Source organism: Hemitrygon akajei, chromosome 2 (assembly GCF_048418815.1).
Source record: "Hemitrygon akajei chromosome 2, sHemAka1.3, whole genome shotgun sequence".
NCBI classification, from domain to species: Eukaryota; Metazoa; Chordata; class Chondrichthyes; order Myliobatiformes; family Dasyatidae; genus Hemitrygon; species Hemitrygon akajei.
Genome location: NC_133125.1, coordinates 93,341,803 through 93,369,105, shown reverse-complemented (window position 1 = coordinate 93,369,105; position 27,303 = coordinate 93,341,803). Strand labels below are relative to the sequence as shown.

The 27,303-nt window shown below is 38.8% G+C and overlaps 1 protein-coding gene across 1 annotated transcript in view; it reads left to right on the top strand.

Moving 5' to 3' along the window:
- LOC140714547 (low-density lipoprotein receptor-related protein 1-like) overlaps positions 1-27,303 on the top strand; it is a 1,940,354-nt gene that overhangs the window by 929,698 nt on the left and 983,353 nt on the right. The window contains exon 8 of the mRNA XM_073025830.1: positions 17,689-17,911. Within this exon, the coding sequence (XP_072881931.1) occupies positions 17,689-17,911 (223 nt within the window). The remainder of the gene's footprint in view (positions 1-17,688; positions 17,912-27,303) is intronic.

The following is a 27,303-nucleotide window of genomic DNA, read 5'->3' as shown; positions in this document are numbered from 1 at the left end:
AAACCCATTATTCAGCCTCACTGAACTGTGGCGTAAGGCAGATTGATAACTTAGTGACTGGAAAACGTGAGACACTTAAATTAATCTCTATCGTAAAAAGGGTGATTCTATCTTTGGATCTGTTGAAAAACGGGAATCCTTTGCATTTAAGAGGGAGAAGGAATAGACTGAATATGAGTGATGACTGGCAGCCAGCAAATGTCCTGTGAGCTAGAAGACCTCAATCTAGATCATAATAAGTAAGCTTAAACGACATGTTATGTAATCATTTATAACTTCAGCAGTATCCTCTGTCTCTCTAGGTAGATTGCATTTATAGTCATTGATCAGTAGTACCTTTTCACCTACTATCTATTTCATTTCCATAGGGAAATAGAAAAGTTTCAGACATTCTTCTATATTATGGGCTACTTTTTTCTTCATGCTTTCTCTTTTTCTGATTTAAAAAAAAAATCCCCTTAGGTCTCCGTAATAAACACAGTTCTTATTTAAGTTAGCAAACAGGCATTTATCACATGCTCATTTTTGAGTTCAGTTTCTCTAACAGGCTTTGTTTTTGATCATCCAGAACACTGTGGCTTTAATTTCCTCACTCCATCATACAAAAGTACTTAAAATGTACCTGAAGCATCTTCACCAATTGGTCTCCAACTGTTCAGCTGCAGACTTGTCTGCCAAGCTTTGATTCCAGTTTAAGATGGCCAGAGGTGATTTTTCCTCATTGAAACTGGACCTTCTCCATATTACTGATTTTACTGTGGAGCAATCTGTTTCTGGTCTCACAACCTCTCAAAAACATATGACATTATAGGCAGATCCAGGTGCAGGACATCAACCATCCTCGGTAAGTCAGAAAAGCTCTAATCAAGTAAGTTCTCCATACCAGAACCACTCCCCCTTTCTTTCCCTCAGATGTTATTTTGATATCTAGGTTTGGATATTTGGATCAATATCTATATAAAAATAGTTAAATTTTAAAGATTCAAAGTATGTATGCAGTATACAACTCTGAGATTCATCTTCCAACAGACAGCCATGAGACAAGGAAAAACCATGGAACCCATTGAAAGAAAACATCAACACCCCCCCCCCACCCCACCAAGGTGCAAAAAAAAGAACAAATCATGTAAATAGCAAAAAAGCCACATGAAAAACACAGAATATAAAACATCAAATCACAGGTTATTGCAAGAGTCCAGGAATGATTGGTTTAGGTCAGTTCAAGTCAGTGTTTTGTCATTCACTGAGTGCAGAGTCAGTCCGCTCCAACCAAAATCACACAAAATAGCAAAAATACGGGGTAACCAGAAACATATCATAATATGAAGTACAGAATCCAGACCATAAATCACAAAAAGATTCTGTTTATTGTTAACTCTTTGATAAAGCCATATGGTGACTGAAGCTCATACACTCAGAGGCCACATTATAAGGTACAGGAGTGAACTCAGTGTGGCCTTATGGTGTTGTAGTTCATCCACTTCCAGGTCTGATGTGCTGTGAGATCAGAGTCAGAATCAGAATCACATTTAGTTTCAGTGGCATATGTCAGGAAGTGTGTTGTTTCACGGCCGCAGTACATTGCAATATATAATAATTTAAAAAAACTATAAAATGCAATAAGTATATATAAAACTTAAATTAAATAAGTAGTGCAATAAGAGAGCAAAACAAAAATGAGATAGCGTTCATGGGTTCATTGTCCATTCAGAAATCAGATGGTGGAGAGATAGAAGCCGTTCCTGAAATGTTGAGTGTGTATCTTCAGGTTCCTGTACCTGCTCCTTGATGGTACCAATGAGAAGAGGGCATTTCTTAAGTGATGGGGGTCCTTAATGATGGACTCTTTTTTTTGTAATTTGTTTTTTTATTGAAGTTCATCATCAAACATTTCCATAAGATGTATTTCAGACATTGTACATATGTATCATATAATCATATATATCACAAATCTCCACAAAGTATTTATCTGAGGTATACACTTATAGAAAGGAGTGGGAAGAAAAAAACTAGCAAAAGGAAAGAACTATGTACAAGTAGGGAGTGATCTTTTTTTTTACAACAGATTCATTGATTTGTGAGAATAAAATTAGGCCTATGAGGCATTATGTAGTTAAACCATTTTTCCCAGTATGAATCAAATTGTTCCAGCTTATGATTAACTGATGCTGTTATCTTCTCCATTTTGTAAATGTCCATTGTAATTTTCATCCATGTATTTAAAGTTGAGCTCTCCTCTGATAACCACTTCCTAGTAAGAGTCTTTTTACCAGCCACCAACAGTATATTCATTAAATATTTATCTCTTTTCAACCGTTCTTGAGGTATATATCCAAAATATATGGTCTTACTCTCTAAGGGTATTTCATATTTAAAGATGTTTTGTAGGGTATTGTGTACCGCCCTCCAATAGTTTTTGATAACAGGGCAGTCCCAAAAAATATGATAATGATTTGCATTTTGATTTCCACAATTTCTCCAGCAAACAGGGAGGTTACTATCATAATGGGATTTCTGAGAGGGTGTAATAAAATATCTTATCAAGTTTTTCCATCCAAACTCCCTCCATTTCTGTGAACTGGTACACTTCCATTGATACCTCCATATTATTGTGCGTTCTTCTTCAGATATAATTATCCCTCCTTCCTTCTCCCATTTTGTTTTAATGTATGAAGTTGAATGTGTTTTAAGATTTGACAAACCCTTATGCATACTTGAGATGATTCTACAATCGTTATCTGAATTATATGCTTTTCTAAATAGCTCTATCAAGCATGTACTTGCCTTGGTTACATTTTAAAGTGTCTTATTAACATATTGTCACATCTGTAAATACCGATAGAAATCTTGTTTTTCTAATAAGTGTTTCTCTTTAAGCATTTCAAAACTGAACAGTTTCATTATGTTGCAAAGAACTGTTATTCCTTTAGTTGTCCAGTCCTTAAGTCTAGCATCCAATTTATTTGGTGTAAAATCCGAGTCATATGCACACCATTTAAGAATTGCAATATCTCCCTCTAGATTATATTCTTTTATAGTAGTTTTCCATATTTTAAGAGTAAATTTCACCCATGGGTTATCAATAGTATTTATGTACCTTTGCAGGTTGTTATCAGCCAAAATTGCTTGTATGGGGATGGGAAGTATCAGCTCCTCAATGTTTTTCCATTGAGTGTCATATGATGGGCTACACCAACATATCACAGCTCTCAACTGTGCTGCAAAATAATAATCTCTAAGAGAAGGCAAGCCCCATCCCCCACTTTTCCTTTGCTAATTGCAAAGTTTTGAGACGAAGTCTAGGCCTTTTACCCGGCCAATTATACCTTGATAGCATCTTGTTCCATTCATTGAATTGATTTTGATTAATCTCTATTGGTAGGATCTGAAAGAGATATAACAGTCTGGGCAGTATATTCATTTTAATAGACTCAATCCTTGAACTGAGACTGAAAAAAGGAATCAGGTTCCATCTTTCCACATCTTCCTTTTTTTTGTATATGAAGGTTGATAATTGCATTCTGATAATTTTGCCAAATCTTTTGGCATAATGATGCCCAAATATTTGAAAGACTCTGTGTGCCATGCTCAGGGGTACCCACTTTCAATTTCTCTTGGTGGGCTATAGTAATATAAAAGTAATTGGGTTTTATCTATGTTGATCTTGTATCATGATAATTGACCATATTGTTTAAAGGATTGCATCAATTTAGGTAAAGAGTATGTCGGTTGCCCTAGATAGATCAAAATGTCATCCGCATAACAAGCCAATTTATGCTCTGTCCCTTTAATAGTAATTCCCCTGGTATCTTCATTTTGTCTGATGTATTGAGCTAATGGTTCCAGATATAACGCGAAGAGTAGCGGTGACCATGCACAGCCCTGTCTTGTGCCCCTTTCTAGGGTAAGACTATTTGATAAATATCCATTGATTTTAATCCTAGCAGTAGGATTGTCATATAGTTTCTGTATAGTTTTAATAATTGTGTCTTGGAAACCAAATCTATGTAAAACTCTGTAAAGAGAATTCCAATTAACCGAATCAAATGCTTTTTCTGTGTCCACGCTTATCACTATTGCTTCGATTTTTTTTATATATATGATCTATAATGTGAAGTGTCCTTCGTTTATTGTCTTGTGTCTGGCGTTGTCGTATGAAACCCATCTGATCGTTATGTATCAATATGGGTAGAAACTCCTCTAACCATTTGGCCATGATGGAGGTAAATAATCTATAATCTACATTAATAACAGATATTGGTCTAAATGACCTGCATTCCATTTTATCCTTGCCTTCTTTCAGTATAGCTTTGATTCCAACTGGGTGGCATTTGTGCCTTTTTTAGAGCCCAGTTCAGTGTGGGGAGTAAAACAGGAATTAACTCATTTTTAAATTCTTTGTACCACTCTGCCATATACCCATCTGATCCTGGTGACTTGCTTAATTTAAGCCTACTAATTGCAGCTTTTAATTCAACTTCAGTTATGTCAGCAGTCATCGTTCTATTTTGTTCTTTGCTTAAAGTGGATAACTCGAGAGAATTCAAGAAGGTGTCGCTTTGGGTTATGCTTCCCCCTGGAATTTTGGAATATAGAGTTTTGTAAAACACTTCAAAAGCTTCTTGAATTTCACTTAGCTTATTTTTCATCGTTTTCGTTCTTGGGTCCCTAATTCTATGAATTGTATTTTCTGCTATCTTTTTTTTCAGTTTCCACGCCAGTATTTTCATAGATTTTGATGCACTTTCATAATGTCTCTGTTTCAGAAACATTAAATTTTTCCTGATTTCTTGCGTAGCTAAACTATTTATTTCATTCCTGATTCTTTTAATTTCCGCTAATGTATCCTGTGCCAAATTCAATTTGTGCTTTTTCTCTAGTTCCTTCAGCCTATTTTGTAATTCCTCTAATGTTTTATTTTTTTCTTATATGAAGATATTGCTATAATTTTCCCTCTTAAGACCGCCTTCAGAGTATCCCATAAAATGGGAGGTGAAACCTATCTATTATCATTATATTCTAAGTAGAGACCAATTTCATTCTTAATTTGTTCCTTAAAGTATGGATCATTGAGTAGACTTGAACTTAGTTTCCAAATAGTATTCTTCGGTTGTAGATCAAAATCAACAGATAAATATATAGGTGCATGGTCACTTATATCTATTGTCCCAATTCCATAGGTGTTTATTTAGTCTTTGTCTTTTCCAAATGTTATGAAATAGCCTATTCTTGTATATACAGAATGTGGAGCAGAATAATGTGTGTAATCCCTTCTGTCAGGGAAAAGGTCCCACCATATATCAGTTAAACCAATATCCTCAAAAAGTGTATTAACTTTCTTATGTAAAGATTTTGTTTCATAGGTTTTTCTATTGGAAGAGTCTAAGTTTGGTTGTAATTGTAAATTTAAGTCTCCCTCACATATCAGGAGATCTTCTGTTGCCATTACCATAATATCTGTAATTTTCTGAAAGAAACCAATATCACTTCCCGGGGGTGGGTATATATTCAATAGAGTAACTGAATTTCTGTCAATATTCCCCCTTACCAGAATATATCTGCCCTCTTTATCTCCCATTTCTAATACTTTTTCAAAATTTAGCTTACTTGAGATAAGAATAGCAACTCTTCTCCTATGTCCTGATTTATATGAGGAGAAAAACAGATTAGTGAAACCCATTCTCTTCAGTTTTTTATGCTCATTATCACTTAAATGAGTTTCCTGTAAATATACTACATGGGCTTGTTCTTTTTTTCATTTTGGATAAAATTCTCTTACATTTGATTGGATTTAATAGCCCATTGACGTTAAAAGAAATGAATTTTATCTTGTCCTTAGCCATCTGTATTTATCTGTCAATGTATCATTGAAATTAGAATAAAACTTAATCGATCTACTCCCTGAACAAATAAGAACCAAGAAACGCAAATAATAACAAAAATGGCAACGAATTTGTGATTCCAAGGCTGAGGTATCTAGTAGATGACCCTGCGTTGAGCTAGAGGAAATGTCTAGATGTGGGGGATAACCCCTCCTACTTGTGAGTTGAGGGCCCCCATTGCAGTATTCATAAAAGTCAGTGAACAAATCCATTACACAGAAAAGATTTCCCTGTGTACTCCTCCTCTCTCTCTCTATATATATATATGTACATACACACACACAAATATGTATATATATATATATATATATATATATTACGTACATACATACACATATTTGCACACATATATATATATATTCTCATTTTGGTAGTGAAAAAGGAGTAAGTGAGCGAATAAAGAATAACAGCTAAATAATATAAAATCCACATTATAATAAGTGTTTCTCGAGATAGGTATATCACCATGTACTTTTGCTTCCATTTAGCTTCTCAACATTTTTAAAGTTAGCCAAACCTTATGGCTCTTCTGAAGGGGGTGAGGACTGTCTTTGGGAAACTCCCGGTCTCTTCCTAATATATTTCTCTCGGCCTCCTCCCGTCTCCTGCCTTCTTGATTTCCCAAGCGGAGCGGGATAATTCCTCAGCCAGGCTTTCCCTTATTTTGGTCACGCTGACGGGCAACCCTCTGGCCTTCAAGTCTGTAGTCGCCTCTTCCACTCTCTGGTACAAACACGTCCTGCTGTCATAAAACACTTGAAGTTTAGCAGGGTACAGAGTTTGAAATCTAATCTTTTTTGCTTTAGTACTCGCTTTACTTCAGAGTATTCTTTGCGTTTCTGCAGGACCGCGGGGGGGGGGTAATCTTGGTCGAAATATATTAATTTATCATCTAAAAACACTCTCTTCTTACCCCAGGCCCTTCGTAGAATCTCCGCCTTGGTGCTGTACTGAAGGAATTTTATTATTATTGAGCGTGGCTTTCTATCCTGGGTAGGTTTCGGGATAAGCGTGCGGTGGGCTCTTTCAACTTCCAGCTCCATAGCTGAGGAAAGATCCAGCGCATCCCGCAGTTACTTTCCAACAAACTCTGTCATAGATGAGCCCTCTGCTCCTTCGGGAACATTGTAGATTCTGATATTTTTCCACCACGATCTTCCCTCCAGGTCAAGCAGTTTACCTTCTTGGTGATATAATATTTTTATTGTCTTACTCAGTATCCATTCCACATATTGAACGCGATCTTCCACCTTCTCAATTCAAGTCGCTGCCACCGCTATTTTTTGACTGACGCTGGCGAGCTCTGGCTTAATATCACAGAGCTGCTGTTTTATATCTTTCTGGAACTCCATTATTTCTTTCAGAATTTTGAACATATTCGCCGCTTCTTCTGAAAGAGGCCCAGCGTCTGCCTCATTAGCACGCGGTCAGGTAGGAGAGCCATTCGCTGCACTCCTCTCGGCCGCAGGCTCTGCAGTGTTGCTTTTTTTATTTCCATTCCTTTTCCCCATTCTTGCCCCTCTTTTCAGTTCAAATATTTTTTGAAAAATATTATATTTGATGGGTTAACAGGGCTTAATACGCGTTTTTCCAGAGGAGCTAGTGACTTAAGCTGCCATTCTCGACGATGATGTCACCGGACGGACTCCTCCTTTTTGAGGGATCGCCTTTTGAACGAGTCCTTGACGCTGGGGAGTACAGTGCCCATGAATGGAGCTGGCTGAGTTTACAACTTTGTGCGGCTTTTTCTGATCCTCTGAGTGGCCCCTCCATACCAGGCAGCAAATCACCGGTTGGAATACTTCCACGGTACATCTGTAGAAGTTTGCCAGAGTTTTTGGAGACATGCTGTACCAAGTCTCCTCAGCTTCCTAATGAAATATAGCTGCTGTCATGCCTTCTTTGTAGCTGCATCAATATGTTGGGCTCAGGATAGATCTTCAGAGATGTTGACACCCAGGAACTTGAAATGGCTCACTCTTTTCGCTACAGGTTCCTTAATGAGGATGGATGTATGTTCTCCTGACTTCACCTTCTTGAAGCCCACAGTCAGTTCCTAGGTCTTACTGAAGTTGAGTGCAAGGTTGCTTTTGCAACACCACTCAACCTGATAATCTATCTCACTGCTGTACAACTCCTCATCACCATCTGAAATTCTGCCAACAATGTTCATGTCATTGGCAAATTTAATGATGGTGTTTAAAGATGCTCTTCGGAACACCACTATTTTAATGCATGGTAATTTAAGTTACTGTCACCTTCCTGTCAGCTTGAAGCAGTCTGGGCATTCTCCTCTGACCTCTCTCATTTGAAAAGTGCTTTTTGCCCACGGAACTGGTCCTCACAAGATTCTTATTTTGGATTTTTTTTTGCACAATTCTCTGTAAACTGTAGAAACTGTTGTGAAAATCCCAGGATATCAGCAGTTCCAGAGATACTTAATTTAACCTGTCTGACATCAACAATCAAAGTCACTTAGATCACATTTCTTCCCTATTCTGATGTTTGGTCTGAATAACAAGCAGGTATACAGGTGTATCTAATAAAGTGGCCACTGTGTGTATTTGCAATGGGAGCACACTATAATTGAGTGTACACTGTGGAATGACTGAACACCTTTTCTGAGACAAAGTACTTCATGTGGATGGTCTAAAGCCTTCTGGGGATAAATATCCAAGATTAGTGTTGTGAGGGATGATTCTGACTACCTCAATTATTGATAAAAACAGCAAATATGTCAACATCAATTTCTGATGTGATAAAAGATAAAAAGGTCTAGTCTAAAACCTTCCTTGAATTCTATCGCATTGCTGCAAAATATCTGAGCAGAAGTGTGATGCCTGGTTTAATGCAGGCCAATTAATGTATCCCCGTTGTCTTATGTCTGGCTGATGGCCATGTCAGTTTGTCAGCCACATCTCCTGAGCAGCTTCCTGCTATTAGCCAGTAGCCTGGGGTCTGTAGACACTGCTGTTGGTTTATATGCCTGTCCTTTTAATTTCAGAACTAATTATTGCTTATAGTTTATATTTGGACAGTTTTGAAGCTGGCTACCTACATACTTCCTGAAGGATGTCTTATGATGAACAATCCCAAACACTTACCACACAATCAGTTGGCACAGGAGCATGAGTGGTATGGTGAATCATCTCATTGTCAATCTTTAGGAATAATTCATATTGGAATTGGCAATCCTGTCAGTGAGCAGTTTTTTTTTAATGTACAGGCATGATAATTGTGCAAAGCAGTTCCTAAAACCTGTCTCTAAGCCCACATTGGCAGATTTTGTCACTATTTGAATTTTCAATATACTTCACAATAGCAAAACTTGATTGAGCAGAAATCTAAAGTGATGAAGTTATACTTGGTTTAAAAAAAACATCATTTTGTACTGCCATGACAAATAGAGGAGGATTTCAGCCAATAGATATGTTTTCTTACAAGTATAGACTGATCCATAATTTATCAGTGTTGGAAAGCATGAATTATGAATTCATCAAATCCTTGGTATACTGAACTTGAGAATTTTGAAGACAGCATTGGTAGTATATCTCCAAGGCTGTAAGAAGCCTGCTGTATGTAGCTCATGTGTCAGAAGCATTAATAAAGTCAGGATAACTGCTGCCCAGTGGACAATAAGCTTTTGTCAAGCTTAATGGCTTGATCTCCAAACTTTATGAGGTACAGATGCCCAAAGTCTGTGGCGGAATTCTGACAGCAAAGGGGAATTCCATTACCGAGGTTTGCCTTTGTTTTGAGATGGCCTGAGAGAATTGAAAAGTAGCACATGTTTCCAGGTTCTAGTTATCAAGTTCTTATTGTCAGGGATAATGATGTAAACCTGGAGCGCTTTAAAATAATATTTTTAAAGTGTTTCTCGCTTTTTTAGTGTAAGGCCTATTCTGTCATAAGCTTCAGTGAACAAGGTGATAATGATATTGTAACAGTAAACAATCTGCTGGAGGTTCTCAATGGGCAGTGTAGTATCTGAGACAAGAAAGGAATTGTCAACTTTGTGATGATTTTGTGCCTTCTAACCTATACATCCACAGACACCCTCTGAACACTGCAGCTCGATGAGTGTGAAAGAAATGACCTTGTTATGGACTAGGGGCAATATCAGTTGAACATTTTCCCATTTGTCCTGTAAATCGGCAGCAGATTTTACTGAAAGCAAGATTTCTTCCTGACCAGCAACCCTTGCAATGGGGCTCTAATTACACTCTTCTTCATCTCTTTCTTGGGCCCTTAGCTCCCAGCGTAGCATGGGCCATCGGTGACCTTCCTTCTCCATCGTCCTCTGTTCAGATCAATTTCTTGAGGGTGAGCCAGATCTAAAACAACCTGAGTTGTTTGAGCAAAACCCATCATCAAATTTTGGCCTCGATGTCTCTCCTCCATGTGTTCTTTGTACATCCCTTTTCCCTCTTTCCTTGGCAATTCAATTTTACTTCCTGCCTGGTGATGTTATTGGTTGGTTTCCTCAAGGTGTGGCCAATCCACCTCCATTTCCCTTTGCACATCTGTATCTCTATAGATTCCTATTTGTTGTTTTCCCACAGTGTCTCATTGGTTACTTTGCCAGTCCACCTGATGTTGAGGATCCTTCACAGGGACTGGTTGATGAAAGCCTGCAGTTTTTGTAATGTCTTCTTTGCTACTCTTCAGGTTTCAGAGCCATTAGGAGCATTGTTTTAACATTTGAGTTGAAGGATTTGATATTAGTTTTCCTTTATGTGACTGGATGACCTCATTTTCTTCAAGATGTTGAAAACTACTCTGGCCTTGTTCATCCTGACTTTGACATCCTCATCCATTCCATCACATATACTTATAATGCTTCCAAGATAGACAAAGGAACTCACATCTTCCAGGAAGGTCATCTCTCTTCACTCGGGGTCTATTGCTGGTGCAATTTATCTTCATCACTTTGGTTTTATCTACTTTTGTTCTGAGACCCAGCATGGTAAAGTTTCCATTAAACTCCGTTAGCTCCAATGATCGACCATATTTCTTGTATGCCTAACACCAGATTTTTAATACAGATTTCAAATTCCATCAACCTAAGTACATGCCAGGCGGACTGAGGAAATGATTCAAACATGTTTTCAGGGCCTTTTTGAAAAGATGCAACAGCCTCCCAACTTACAGAAAACCTTGGCTCACAATAATTCAGAATGGCAGAGGATGCCATTGAGAACCTCAAACATATTTGTGTGGAGCTCATAGGAGGCTTAAATGAGCCTTAGCTCATTTAAAGTCAAATGATGTTCTAGCCTACACAAAAATTTAATTAACAGAAATGGAGCAGTTTCTGCAACAGGACCTCACTCAATGCATCATATATTGATAGCATGTTGAAAATAATCTCAGTATTTATTCACACTGCTTCTGTTTCTCTGAGTATAGTTGTCTGCGTGTTATTATTACTTAAAATACAAATGGGCATTCACGGCTCTGTTAAATATTGAAATTATTTGTTGCTAAGATGTTAATTGCTTCAGTTTTGTGTTAATGTTAATATCAATTCATTTGAAACATTTCGTCAATCAGCTGCGGTAGTTCAAGAAGTTCGCCAAATTCTCAGGTTGTTTTAGGAAATGGAATAATTAAATTATCAACTTTTTCAATGGCCTCCATGCCCCAAGAATGAATCTGAAACTGGTTAAGGAGTAGCACATCTAATTAAAGAGAGCAGCTCATTCCTTTCTAGTACAACAGAATAAATGTCATACTTCTTTGTTAAAAATCATCAGACAAGAAATAAATCCAAAAAAAAATTGAATCAGGGGCTTCCAAAGGTGTTACAGCAGATTGTTTGGATCTTAATGGATAAAATGACATCTCATCCTGTGCCCCACGTGGCCTTTTCTTAGTCAGTGTGTGACATTAATTCCAGAGTGTAGATATACATTCAATGAGCATATTAATGCTAATTAGGTGATTAATTGGGCCTGTGCATCTTGTTACTGAATAAATCATATTTTATGCTGTGATACATTGTAGCACCCTTACTGACAACACTAATGATACTAATCAAATGTTGCCCTTTATTGTGTTGTGCCTAATTTTACAGGTGCAAGTGTCCTCATGGTCAGATAATTTATGATATATGTAATTAAATTACACAGCTATGAGTAATATGTTCATGTGCATATTGTACTGTACACACCTTTGCACAGTACTGTAGTAATTTTATGTATTGCACTGTACTGCTACTACATAAAAGTCAATTTACTTTACATATGTGAGTGATAATAAACCTGATTCTGATACAGACTAGTGTGGACTGAGAGTGGGAAGGGGAGGTGGGAGAGAGGAATGATGGTTGGCAAAAGGGGAAGGGAGAGGAGGGGGAGCGGGAAGCACCAGAGAGACATTCTGCAATGATCAGTCAACCAGTGGTTTGGAATCAAATGACTTCGCCTGGTGTCTCAGGGCTGGGTGTGCCTGCACCTGCGCCACTTCCCACCCCTGGCACTCCTTCTCTGCCACCTGTCCTGCAGCACTCCCACAATGTTCCTCCCTCATCATTCCCAACACCCTTTACTCCCGCTAGATTTACAAATCCACCCTCTGCTCAACATTGACAGATGCAGTACATTGAAAAAGCCTTAGACACCTTTATATATAAGTATTGTGTGTGTGTGTGTGTGTGTGTGTGTGTGTGTATGTGTGTGTGTGTGTGTGCGCGCGCGCCTAAGACTTTTGCATAGTACTGTAAATTCTGATAAAAATTGATCATCAATCTAATACATTTATAGAAGGTAGAACATAAGGACAGTACAGCACAGAAACAAAAACAGGCCCTTTGGCCCACAACATTATGCCAAACCTATTAAATCAGTAATCAAATGGCTGACTAATCGCTTCTGCCTACACCACGTCCATATGCTTCCATTTCCCTCATATTTACGTACCTATCTGAACATCTCTTAAAGTCCCTAATATATCTGCCTCTACTACCAACCCAGAGGCACATTCCAGACACCCAGCACTCTCTGTGTATAAAAACATACCCCTCACAACTTACCCACTCTCACCTTAAATTCATGCCCTATGGTATGACACATTTCAAACCTTAGAAAAAGATACTTCCTTCCACTCTTTCTATGCTTCTCATAACTTTAAAAAAGTCTCTATCAGATCTCTCCTCAGTGTCTGCCACTCAAGAGAAAATAGCCCAAGTTTGTCCAACCTCTTGTTCAAGTACATGCTTTCTAATCCAGGGTATCCTGTTAGTCCCCTTCTGCACCATCTCCAAAGCCTCAACATTCTTCCTATAGTGGGGTGACCAGAACTGCATGCAATACTCCAGATGCTAGAGTATTATAAAGCTGCATCATAACTTCCTGACTTCCTGTCACAACTAATAAAGACAAGCATGCCATTGGCCTTCTCAACCACCCTATCAACCTGTGTAGCCACTTTCAGGGAGCTATGAACATGGACATCAAAAAGCCTCTGCTCCTCAACACTATTAAGGGTCTTATAATCACAAACTCAAAGATATCATTGCAAGTTTATCCCCATTGTGTTCCTTTACCCGATCTAATATTAAAAATTAATAATTCATCATAAACATATTTGAAAATATTGTTTCTTTTCTTTGCTTCTGGCTGTGGAGGTGAACTGAAATTACAATTTAGATAAGACTGCAGTGATCGCTTATATCACCGTAAGGCAGCATTTGTGGAAATATCATTGAATTAAAGTTAACAGGCAACAGGAAAAATGCAGCTTAATAAAGGAGAGAATGTCTTCAGTTTGTAAATTATATTATTCAGGGAAAACCTTGTTGTGGACTGAAAAAGGAAACATAATTTGTTATATGGTATTGGTAATTCCCTTGCCTATTCTCACAAACAGGAAAATTGAACATGACCCATTTTCTTTACCAACTTGCTATATCCCCTTCAGTTAACAATCTTTGGGTCCAGGTAATTAGTCCCCTGCAGCAATTCTCTACCAGTTTCTGAACTTGACCTTGCCTTGCCTACCTTATTCAATGATTACTGGCTACCACAACCTGAGAAAATTGTACAATTTTTAACATAGCTTAATGTAGTTAATATGGAACAAGTTGGAGTAAAACACTGAAGCTTTTTAAAAAATGTGAGGCAAAAGGAAGTAATTTAATAACATCCCATTTACATTTTTATAGTCTTCAACAAACATCTTTTCTATTTTATCATTTTCATATTTAAGATGAAGATCTATTGGAACATATTCAAAGGAAATGTATTCCAATTGAAGGGGTGACTTTCACCTGGGCAGGCAGCAAAACTCCACCTTGGTGATGAATAGCTGCTGGACAGTGGATGAGAATGGGACAAAGGGTGAATCCCTATCACAGCTGGTGATCTGCATGAGAGGGCTCTATAACTGGAGACAGGAGCAAGTTGGGGAGCCCCGAGGTCTGCTTGTGCACTTCATCGCCTTCTGACCTTGATAAGAAAGTAAATAAAAGATATTGGATTACATCAGACTCAGCCTGAACACTACAGCTTCCCTGTGCTGGCCCTGAAGCTGCCTGCTTTAACAGCAATCTAGCTTCTAACAAGCTTGAAATTTTGCCACAATGGCTTTCTCCAAGGCACAATGGTTCATCAACAATGACTGGATCTTGAGTATTCAAGCTCAGATATCACTCAAGTTCTACCTTGATACTTCAGGCAATCAAAGACAATTTTATTAAATTTTGAGATGTTTAGAAGTATCAGGGGAGAAAAATAAATTGGAAGTTAAATAATTAACCGTAACAAATTCAGTGAACAAAATAACTGATGCAAATTAACTAAAACTATTTTTAAACAGAATAAAATCAGAGTAAAAAGCACACTTTCTATCATTCTCCTTTAATTGGAAAGTGTTTTACTAAATGTACTAACTTTTGTCTTGCATGGAGCTCAAAGACTGATAGTAAACTAGTGAAATTGGTTTATTATTGTCACATGTACCAAGGTATATGTCTTGTATACCATCTATGAAGGTCAATTTGTTTCAACAGCGCATTCAACAGTACAGGATAAAATGACAGAACACAGAATAAAGTGGTGCAGTTACGGCAAAAGTGCAGTGCAGTTAACAATAATTTGTAGGTCCACAATGAGGTAGGTTGTGAGGTCAGCAGTCTGTCTTATACAAGAAAACCATCCAGTTGACTTAGAAGAGTGAGATAGATGATTTCCTTGAGCTTGGTAGCACATGCTTTCAGGTTTGTGTATCTTCAGCCTAGTGGTAGGGGGAGAAGACAGAATATCTGTGATGGGTGGTAATCTTTGATTATGCTGGCTGTTTACTGAGACTGTGAGAAGTAGAGACAAAGTCCATGGAGGGGAGGCTGCTTTCTGAGACGAGCTAAGCTTGGCCCATAACTCTCTGCGTACATTTTGGTCATAGCAGAACAGATGCTATGCCAGGCTATGATGCACCCAGGTGGAATGTTTTTTTTAATAAAACTTGGTGAAGATAAAAGCGGCATGACAAATTCTTTAACCTTCTGTGGAAATAGAGGACAGGCTAAGCTTTCCTGGCTGTGGCATCAACATGGTTGTGCCAGAATAAGTATAGGGAGTGCTCATTCCTAAGAACTTGAAACTCCAAATCATCTTGACCACAGTGCGGTTGATGCAAACAAAAATGTGTACACCACTCCCTTTCCTGAAGTCAATGACCAACACTTGTTCTGTTGACACTGGGGGAAAGATTGCTGGCAAGCACCATGATAACCACGACATAACCCTGGCAAATGCCTCTTCTTCTTTCCTGTACTCTGACTCATTATTATTTGAGATACGATCCATTTTGTTGGTATTATTTGCAATACTGTAGTTGAAGTTAGAGCAGAATCTGCCCATGCAGTCATAAGTTTGTAGGGAATAGTTCATATATGCATAGAATTATGGAGGAGATAAGGCAAGAAACAAGAAATTTGGCAAAAACTTAGTGCTGGCATTTGATTCTCCTCCTTTTTCATCCAGAGCTATCAGTGTATTATTTTTCCTTTCCCCTCATATGTCTCTCCAGCTTCTTCATTCACCCTGTCCTAAGGGAGGTGTTCTAGGTTATCAGGTGTTTTTAATAAACATCTTTCATCAGAATTCTCTATTAGATTTCATATAATGAAGACGCTCTGCACCACAAGTGCATATATTCCTTTTGCATCTATTTATTAGAAACTTTTCATAATTTTAAATAACTCTTTTAGAAAAAAAACTTTATCCTTCTTTTCTCAAGTCTACTCAACCTTTCTCAATGAGCATACCCTTTTATATTTATGAATCTACTGGCTATCAGGCAACCCACTGAACCTAGTTTTTCTCTCTCATCTGACTCCTTCTGATAAACCTTCACTTACATTAATAGGAATGGCCAATAGACCTTGATGATGCATTTGTGGCCTAATTTTCAAATTAACAGAAACATGAATATATCTTAATATCTTCAAAACCTAATTACCATGTCCTAGCAAACTAGAGAATTTGGAAAAGAGCAGCCTGGGAACAGGAAAGCTGGATGCTTCAAAAATAATATAGTTATGTAAAATATTTCCTATTAACAGATATAATTTTGCATTCAGTTAATGTGAATAAAATCACTTGGTGGAAGCCTTACAAGGGCAATTAAATCAGTGCTTTGTGGTCAAGACAGGTAAGGAGAAAATTAATAAAATTCTGAAACCAAATGGGGAAGATTTAGAAGATCGAAAATGTCAGCCAATAAATTGCTGCCACAAGATTACAGTAATAAATCCTAAAAGCGCTTTATGGAGGATCATTTGTTTTGAGGAATGGTTCTGTGCCATCCATCAGATTAGTCTGGTCTGCACTATGGGCATCTGGATCTTATACAAACCCAGTATTATGCTCCACTGACTGCTCTGGCTCCTTTGTCAAATATTGCTACAGTACGTGCTTTGAAAGTTGGTGTTACCTACTTCAGATGCTTAAAAACCACCAACAGGAAGATTGATTAAATAACCTTTTACTGTAGCTTATTGAGAAGTGATGGAAATGGAAGTACTCTATCCAAATTCTGCCAAATTAATCTGCCAGCTACTGTCGACCACAACTACCCCTTCCCCAATGCCCATCTACTTCCTTCCTCCTCACCACTAGTTTTCATGCCAGTCCCCTCTAGGCCTTAAGTGATGCCTTTCAATGCACCTACACTGCCAATTAAGTCAACAAGATACAGCAAACAAGGATTAGCACCAGTCTCACAAGGCAAATGTGACTTGTGTTTAGGCTAACATTCATAGGCATTCGATTATCCAACTATGTCCTAAAAAGATGTTCAAAGGTTCAAAGGTTCATTTATTATCAAAGCTTATATCCATATACAAATCTGGAATTTGTCTTCTCTAGATAGCCAAGAAAGAACATGAAAGCCATTCAGAAAAGAACCATCAACTCAACCCCCCTCCCGCACAAAAAAGAACAGCATCCTAAACATCAATGGCACTCCTCCCACACAAAACAGAACAGGAACATCGACACCCCCCCCCCACCAAAAGCAACCCTTCCCCCACACAAAAAACTAACAGAACACAACAGAATATCGACCCCTAAACACCCTCCCCTCGCACAAAAAAATGGAAAGGAATGGGTGATATGATAGCTCTTTACATCTAATTAGTTCATAAAGTGTTGGAAGTATCATTTAAACCAATTTTACAATACAGTTTGCAAAGTATATTTCACCACTTTTGGCTTTGATTTTGGTGAAAGTGAATGTGACTTTTGAGATTGTAATGGCTATAGAAACTAAAATATTTCACTCAATACTTTTACTTCCTCAACAGGAAACTCTTCTTCACTGACTACGGAGATGTTGCCAAAATTGAACGGTGTGATATGGATGGGCAAAGCAGATCCAGGATCGTGGACAGTAAAATAGAACAGCCATATGCCATCACACTTGACTTGGTATCCAAAAAGGTCTACTGGGCAGATGTTTATCTTGATTATATTGAAGTGGTAGACTATGAGGGAAGAAACAGACATACAGTAATTCATGGCCGTGATGTGAGTATCCAATATCTTACTGTGACATTACTTAAAAAGAAAAATTAAACTCTTTATGCTACTGGTAGTACTGAAAGTTGCATAGACTGCATAATGGGTTATTGATCAAATTGCTACTATTTAGTACTTTAAATCTTCCTTAATCATAATATTCTTTAGAACTAAGTTACATTATGAGCTTTCACTAGATGATAGAAAATGAATTAACTATTATAAATGGGGTATTCAATTTTCTCAGTAACTGCATTCGCATTCGGAGAACGACAAAGAAGATTAAGTGTCTTTGTATTTAGTACAAAAGACCACAAAAGAAGACTTTATATTGTAAGGATGAAAATTGTTTAGATTTGGAAACACATGTTTAACAATAATTCATACAGCTGCCATTCGTCAGCCATTTACTTCAGTAGATTTCTACATTTTAGTCACATATCAAGATTAATCGCTTTGTCATTTGTTCTCAAATGATATAGAGAACTTTTATTTGCTTGAACACATTTCACTTACCTTATTCCACTTCCCAGTGAATCATTGATCCACAGAACAAATCTGGAACTGAGTTCCTTATCAAATGATGAACATCAGCCTTCTTGGGAAAGAGACATGATATCAAACTTAGTCGTCACGTGAAGGGTATGTCAGTGATGTCTGATCTCAAAGCACAGCTGTCAGCTACACCAAGGGTGGTTTCTGGGATTGCTTTAACAAATCCATCAGTTATAATATAGAAGGGAATCAGCAAGAGACATCATCTTTAAATTGCAGTATTTTGAACTGCAGGAACACCCAAAACCAGAGGGTTTATTTTCAAATTGGTCTGGGCTATAATGATAAAGAACATCTCCCTACACAAAATCCTGTGAAAATCGAGATTAATAAAGACAAGTCAACTGAAAACTTCAAAACTGTAATTGATTTTGTTAAGTCGGTATACTAAGTATAAAGTAAGCTCAAGCAGATATCATTAAGGTCATCATCAGTCACGAGCAGTTTCCAAAGTATGTTTACAGTATGCAACCTTGAGATTTGTCTTTGAAACCTGATCTAATGAAACAGCAGAATCAACTTGACACTGAAATATCCATCCCTGTTCTATGTTCATATTCCAAGTTACTTGTTTGTTGCAATTTATGTTTTGAATACGTTAGAATAATGGGAAATTAATATGTATGCACAATGAAATTTAATGGTCTGAGAAGTGCTGATTTTCAGCACTTGCAAGGAAGACACTCCCCATATTATATTGGATCAGTTGTACATCCAGGATATACTGGGAGACAGATGCCATCACTCTGTCAGTCCATTCCATCCTGAGGTTCCACATGCAGAGTCTAGTCTTGATGGACTTCTCCTGAAAGACTTGGTGAGGCATCAGAAATGTTCTTCATTTGATTGAGTGCACTGGCCTAGAGATTAGGATGGCAAAGTTTCGGTGTTATTAATTTGTTACTTACTTTATTTCTGAGTTCTATTTTTTAACATTTGATAATTGAATTATCAAATTAGAATCAAATTTATTATCACTGATATATATTGTGAAATTCATTGTTTTGTAGTAGCAATACCGTGCAAGACAAAAAAAAATACTGTAAGTAACAAATAAAAGTTGCAAAAGAGAAATACTGAAGTTGTGTTCATGGACCATTCATAAATTTGATGGCAGAGGGAAGAAGTTCTTTCTAATATGTTAAGTATGGGTCGTCAGGCTCCTGTACCTCCACCCTAGTGGTAGAAATGAGAAGAAAGCATATTCCAGATAGTGAGGGTGTGGTCACAACTGTCATCACCAATAATAAACTGAAATAACTAAAATAACTGGGCCCAGGACACACACATTCTTACGACTCAAACGTAATTTATTTTACTTGTGCACAAGGAGAACAGCATTGGCCCCTGTCACCCACATAATAGTCAGGCCAGAAAACTCACAAAATGCTGGTGAAACGCAGCAGACCAGGCAACATCTATAAGAAGAAGTACAGTCAACGTTTCGGGCCAAGACCCTTTGTGTTCTGACGAAGGGTCTTCACCCGAAACGTCGACTGTACTTCTTCCTATAGATGCTGCCTGGCCTGCTGCATTCCATCAGCATTTTATGTGCGTTGCTTGAATTTCAAGCATCTGTAGATTTCCTCGGGAGGCCAGAAAACTGCTATTTTTATACAGAATTGGCTTAACAGTTATGGATATTGACCACTTGGTAAATGCTTGAAATCCTTACTTGCAAGATCAATTGCCATTCACAACGGTGTTAAAAGTCAATCGAAACGTCAAGCTGACAACTGATGATATTTTGGAGTTAGTAAAGCAATTGTCCCTTTGCTGTTGGTTGTATTTCACATCTTTCTGTTAGTCCTATCTGGTCCATCTCCAGTACCCCCTACTGGTTCTTCTAGGTTGATTACACACTGCCACAGTCCTTCTCACATATTTACCCACAGTGAGCAATTTTGGGTCAGGCAGTCTTCCTTGCCTGGTTTTGACTACACACCGCCACAGTCATCCTTGCCTATATGTTGCCTTTAATCCTTAATTTGCCCCAACTTCCACTCTCCCTCCTCTTTGGCCTGTAGAGAGCAACATAAATCTTATTGAATTTCAATAGCACAGAGTCTCTGAAACTTCAAGACGGTTTCATCATGGAGAGGTGGCTATTGGTATCAGTGATGCACATGCAGCACTCCTGGCTAATAATGACTAAAGTACCACCTCTCTTATACAACAGAAAGTCTGAAGCTAATCGATTTTGAAAGTTCACAGTGCAGATTGCTAGCATTTTGGCCATAATGACATGGATGCCCTGGCTTGTATCATGTAGCACTAAGGTTGTATCATTAGCCACTTTCTCCAGCAGCACTAAAACCATTTTAATGCTTTTGTGAGCCAGTCAAGTTCCCAGAAGAGGAACGTTACAATTCAGAAAGACTCCATCTCCATAGTCCTTCAATGGCAGCCCCACATAGAAAGAAGTAGAGAGAGGGCTGGCTGGTGATGCATCTACTGGTACTTTGTAGGACAGGTAACAACAACATGTCCATGGCTTTGGTTCAGGATAAAGATCCCATTTTAAAAGGGGTACCCCTGGCAGCTATTGATAGGCATGTTGGCCACATATACAGGAAGTACTGTTAATGGGATTCATATAGGCATTGAATATACTGTTCCCTAAGTCTAGTCCTGTCCCTTGATGGTAACAGTAATGTACTTCACCCCTAACCCTATGAAGTACCTTTGGAGTAAGGAGTCATGTAACATTTGTAAGTAGGTTGATACTGACCCTCAAAACATTTTGCATTGTGAATAGTTGTTCTTATGGGCAGTGCAGTTCCATGATCTCATTATAATTCTAGTTTTGTTATCAAAGTAAAACACAGAATCAGACTCATTACAATTCAGGGGGTACTGGCTGCAGTGGCAATACAACTTCAGAATGTATCGTCTCTCACTAAAACACACCGAACAACCTGGCCGGTTAGTAAGTGATGCACAATCATAACCAAGGTGAAGAAAACTGTTAGGAGTATTAGTGTTGTGAGATAATTCTGTATTTAGGCAGAAAATAGATGTCCAGATTACCCAAAACTTCCAATGCATTGTGATTGCTTAAGTTTGGCAAATCGCAAACATCAAGATTTCAGTCCGTAAGTGTTTATCATCAACATTCTTCAGGCCACCTGCTCCCTGGTCAGGAAGTACCACTGCCTTAATCAATGAGGCATGTATCTACATTGGTTTGCCTTGGACGTTTAAAGTGGTATATGTGGTCAGCAAAATTTGGAATGGACCTTCCCAGCGAGGCTCCTCTTTCCTCAGTGAGCTCTCACTTGTACCTTATCTCCTGGCTAGTAATTGTAACACTCTGCAGCCAGCACAATCTTCTGGGCTTTAAGATCCAGTTAATGGGAACTTTTAAGGGCTTCTGTTAGTTTTATACAATACTGCAGCATGCTTTCATTCATAACACGGATGTCCACCTGTTTAATTAAAATGCGAGAGGCAACTGGCAAATGCATGGGATGCCCCAAAACTACCTCAGTGGAAGTAGGCCTGTTACGCATTTGGAGCACAGCTCATTATCATGAAGGCCAGTGGAAGCATCTCTAGTCACTTTATCTTGGTCTCACCACACAGTTCAGCTAACCTGCACATCAGTTAACCCCATTTTGTCTTTCAGGTGCCCATAGAATCGAGGGTGGTAAGGGGAGATAAAATAATGCTAACACTACAAAGCTCTCACTAACTCATAGCTTTACCTGTAAAGTGAGGACGGTTATCACTTGAGATTTTCTCAAGGATCCCATAACCTTGGAAGAAATTCTCGTTGTAAAAAATTATCAACAGTTATGGCATCAATTCTCTGAGTTGGATATCTTTTTTACTCATGGTGATAACAAACAAAATAACAAGTGCTTAATCACAATCTATGCATTTTGGTAACTGCACAAAGTTTCTTTGGAGATGTACAATTAGCCTCCTGCGGGAGGGCCCAGCAGCGGCAGATACAGCCAGTGTCTTTCAGGATTATGTCTCTGGCAAATCATACAGCTGTTGCTACATTTCCTGCTAGGTCGAGCATCTCTTATTTTCTATACTTAATAGTCTTGCACATTGTGCATAAATCCATAAAGTCCTTTCAGCCTCTGATGCGTCTCACTGTAATTGTACTAGCTCATCAATGAATTTGGAAAGTATTGGCAGCCTAATCACACTGGAATACCACGTGGCCACAATGATCTCCTGTTGCTGCCTTAGCAAGGGAGTCAGTTTGCTTGATCCCTCTAGTTATTTCATCCTTCCCGTTAGTATGAGCCGTGTAATTTATAACAGCAATTGCAGTAATTTAAAAGCACAGAAAGGTTCATAGTTAATTCATCATATTTTATCAGATTTCCGAAGAGGTGAGAAAACCATATAGTTTTCGTAATTATCCACTGGCATAACAAGATTAAATGCTTACTGCGTGCCAGCTGCAAGGATGCAGGCTTTTGCTAAGGCAGAAAAGTTCAGCTGTTTGAGTGGAACAGGAAGGAAGGTAGCTGTGCACCTCAGCTGCTACATGAGGTGCATACACCGCACTTCCACTAGGATTTTCCACAAATTTTTTCTCTGAGTATCAGATCAGGAAAAGCTGCAAAAGAGAAACGAGTGAGCTTACATCAGGTGTCATTTTACAATGGGCAGAATTTAAATGGTACAAATTCTTAAGCACAGTTTAAAAACATTTTTTTTAGACTGTATAGTCTATGGTGCTGTTGACGGTGGAGGTGGAATTACCTTGGCCTGAGGGCATCTTTGAACCCAGTGGCCAGGCTGTATGTAGTACAGTACAAACAAAAACATTCCCATCTCAGACATCCCCATGTCCACCACCATCCCATTTCCATGTGTGTTGAATCAAAGAACTGTAAAGCCCAGACACTTAAAATAGTATTATCTGGGCAATTGTGCTGTTCAAAATAAAAATTACCGTTCACAAGCGGGTCACATGAACCATATGTATATAAAGCAGGGAATGTTAATACCAATGCTTAGAGGTGAAATTTTAAGCAGAAGTTAATCTGGTAACACAGTAATTTGCCAAAATTTGGTCACTATCAATTTGGTTAAATATAAAGCAAAGCTATAAGTTAAATAAAATTCAAATTTTATAGGGCAACTATTGAAATACTTTTAAAGCAACATACAATATTGCATAGAGGCTATAGAGGAACAGTCGAGTAAGTCTCACACGTATTGTCCCCATTCCCCTTAATATCTCACTCTGCTCACTTTCTCTGCTCTTTTACAGGATTTTTCTACCCATTTTGCATTTCACATCTACACTGAACAATCACAAGCCACCTTACAGTATTCTTACATTTTCCATTCTCTAACGGCTGCAGACACCCATTTAGTCCATTCCATCCATGTGCTTCTCAACATGAAGATTTTTGGAACAAACAGTCCTTTAGAGGTTTTAGAGGTCCACCGCAGGGGTCTTTCACACTACCATTCACATGCACACAATCAGTGCACACACAGACACACACGCATTTCAGAATTCCATTTTTTTAACACATAGTTACTGAATTTTCCTGTGCCTTGTGTGGGAACCATTCCAAACCAAAGCAACTTTGGGACACAACCCAGACAATGGCAACTGTGTGTAGATAGATAGATAGATAGATAGATAGATACTTTATTCATCCCCATGGGGAAATTCAGCATTTTTTCCAATGTCCCGTACACTTGTTGTAGCAAAAACTCATTACATACAATACAATACTTAACTCAGTAATAATATGATATGCATCTAAATCACTAGCTCAAAAAGCATTAATAATAGCTTAAAAAAGTTCTTAAGTCCTGGCAGTTGAATTGTAAAGCCTAATGGCATTGGGGAGTATTGACCTCTTCATCCTGTCTGAGGAGCATTGCATCGACAGTAACCTGTCGCTGAAACTGCTTCTCTGTCTCTGGATGGTGCTATGTAGAGGATGTTCAGGGTTTTCCATAATTGACCGTAGCCTACTCAGCGCCCTTCGCTCAGCTACCGATGTTAAACTCTCCAGTACTTTGCCCACGACAGAGCCCGCCTTCCTTATCAGCTTATTAAGACGTGAGGCGTCCTTCTTCTTAATGCTTCCTCCCCAACACGCCACCACAAAGAAGAGGGCGCTCTCAACAACTGACCTATAGAACATCTTCAGCATCTCACTGCAGACATTGAATGACGCCAACCTTCTAAGGAAGTACAGTCGACTCTGTGCCTTCCTGCACAAGGCATCTGTGTTGGCAGTCCAGTCTAGCTTCTCGTCCAACTGTACTCCCAGATACTTGTAGGTCTTAACCTGCTCCACACACTCTCCATTAATGATCACTGGCTCCATGTGAGTCCTAGGTCTCCTAAAGTCCACCACCATCTCCTTGGTCTTGGTGACATTGAGACGCAGGTAGTTTGAGTTGCACCATATCACAAAGTCCTGTATCAGTTTCCTATACTCCTCCTCCTGTCCATTCCTGACACACACCACAGACAACAGCAACCTTTTTTTTAAACACTGCGACTTTCCTATGTTGATTGACTAAGGTGCTGGAATACCTTGACTACTCCACACAAGAGGAAATAAATCTGCATTCCTGCAGCAGACTCAGCACCTTGCTCAAATGTGATCAGTCTAGGATTTAGGACTGATCAGCTACCAAGGCTTTCTCCTGTACAACAAAGCAAGGGGTTAGTCATCTCGGTAGAACCTCCAAGTAACTGTTGTCGCAACGGTTGTCGTTGATAATAAAATCAAATAAAATAATTAAAATTACTGGATCAAAAACACACACACACTCTTACAATTCAAACATAATTTTATTTTACTTATGAGAGAGGAGAACAGCATGCTCACTGTCACCCACGCCATTCAAAAGCCAGGAGAAAAAAAAATGCTATTTTTAAATACAAAATTGGTTTATCAGTATGGGTATTGGCCATAATATAGTAAATTGTATATATTTGAATTCCTTACCTGCAGATCAATAGCCATTCACAATAATGGTGTTAAAAGTCAATCGGAACTTCAAGCAGACAACTGATGGTATTTTGATGTTAGTAAAGCAATTGTCCCTTAGTTGTTGGGTGTATTTCACACCTTTTTATTATTCTTATCTCGCCCATCTCCACCACCCGCTTCTGTAAAGGGAAGCTAGGTTCTTCTAGGTTGATTACACACTGCCACAGTCCTTCTCACCTATCTGTCTGAGGTAAGTTTATTTAGTTCTGGTGGTCTCACTTGTCTTGGCTTGACGACACACCATCGCAATTATCCTTGTCTGAATGTTGCCTTACCGCGACTTCCACAAGGGTCCTCGGTGATGAACGCTGCCTTACCGCGACTTCCACAGGGGTCCTCGGTGGTGGACGCTGCCTTACCGCGACTTCCACAAGGGTCCTCGGTGATGAACGCTGCCTTCCTGAGGCACCACCTTGTAAAGATGTGCTCAATGATAAGGAATGCTTGTGGTGGAGACGGCTGATTTACAACCCTCTGCAGCTTCTTTCAATCCCGCATATTGATCCTCCATACCAGGCAGTGATGCAACTAATCAGAATGCTCTCCACCATACATTTGTAGAACTCTGTTAGCATCTTTCGTGACATACCAAATCTTCTGAAGATTCTAATGAAATAAATTCACTGGCATTGCTTCTTCATGATTGAATCAATGTGCTGAGCCCAGGAGAGATCTTCCAAGATGTTGACACCCAGCAAATTGAAGCTGCTCACCCTTTCCACTGCTGGTTCCTCAATGAAGACTAATGTGTGTTCATCTGACTTCCCCTTCCTGAAGTCCACAATCAATTCCTTGTGCTTTCTGACATTGAAGCCAAGGTTGCAGCTGTGGCGCTATTCAATCACCTAATCCATCTTACTCTTCCATGCCTCCTTGTCGCAGTCCAACAGTCTGCAAACAACAATGGTGTCACTGGTGAATTTATAGATAGTGTTTGAACTGTACCTAGCCACATAGTTGTGAGTATAGAGAGAGTAGAGGATTGGGCTAAACATACAATGCAAATTGCAAGGAATAGAGCACTATATACATCAGTTGCAGATATGGACAGGAAAATGGCAGATGGAGTTTAACCCAGATAAATGTGAGATGTTGCACCTTGGTAGAGCAACGCAAGGAGACAGTACACTGCTAAGGTCAAGGTCCCTAATGCTGTTACTGAGCAGAGAGATCTTGGGATCCAAGTTCATAGTTCCTTGAAAGTGGTCACACAGGTCACTAAGGTGGTTAAGAAGGCTTATTGAATGCTTGCTTTCTGTAGATGCTTCAGAAAGGACAGGGAGGGAGGCAAAAGAGGTGGGGGCGTGGCACTGTTGATCAGAGATAGTGTCACGGCTGCAGAAAAGGTGGACACCATGGAGGGATTGTCTACGGAGTCTCTGTGGGTGGAGGTTAGGAACAGGAAGGGGTCAATAACTTTACTGGGTGTTTTTTATAGGCTGCCCAATCGAAACAGGAATATCGAGGAGCAGATAGGGGAACAGATTCTGGAAAGGTGTAATTATAACAGAGTTGTCGTGATGGGAGATTTTAATTTCCCAAATATCGATTGGCATCTCCCTAGAGCAAAGGGTGTAGATGGGGTGGAATTTGTTTGGTGTGTTCAGGAAGGTTTCTTGACACAATATATAGATAAGTCTACAAGAGGAGAGGCTGTACTTGATTTGGTATTGGGAAATGAACCTGGTCAAGTGTCAGATCTCTCAGTGGGAGAGCATTTTGGAGATAGCGATCATAATTCTGTCTCCTTTACAATAGCATTGGAGAGAGATAGAAACAGACAAGTTAGAAAAGTGTTTAATTGGAGTAAGAGAAATTATGAGGCTATCAGGCAGGAAATTGGAAGCT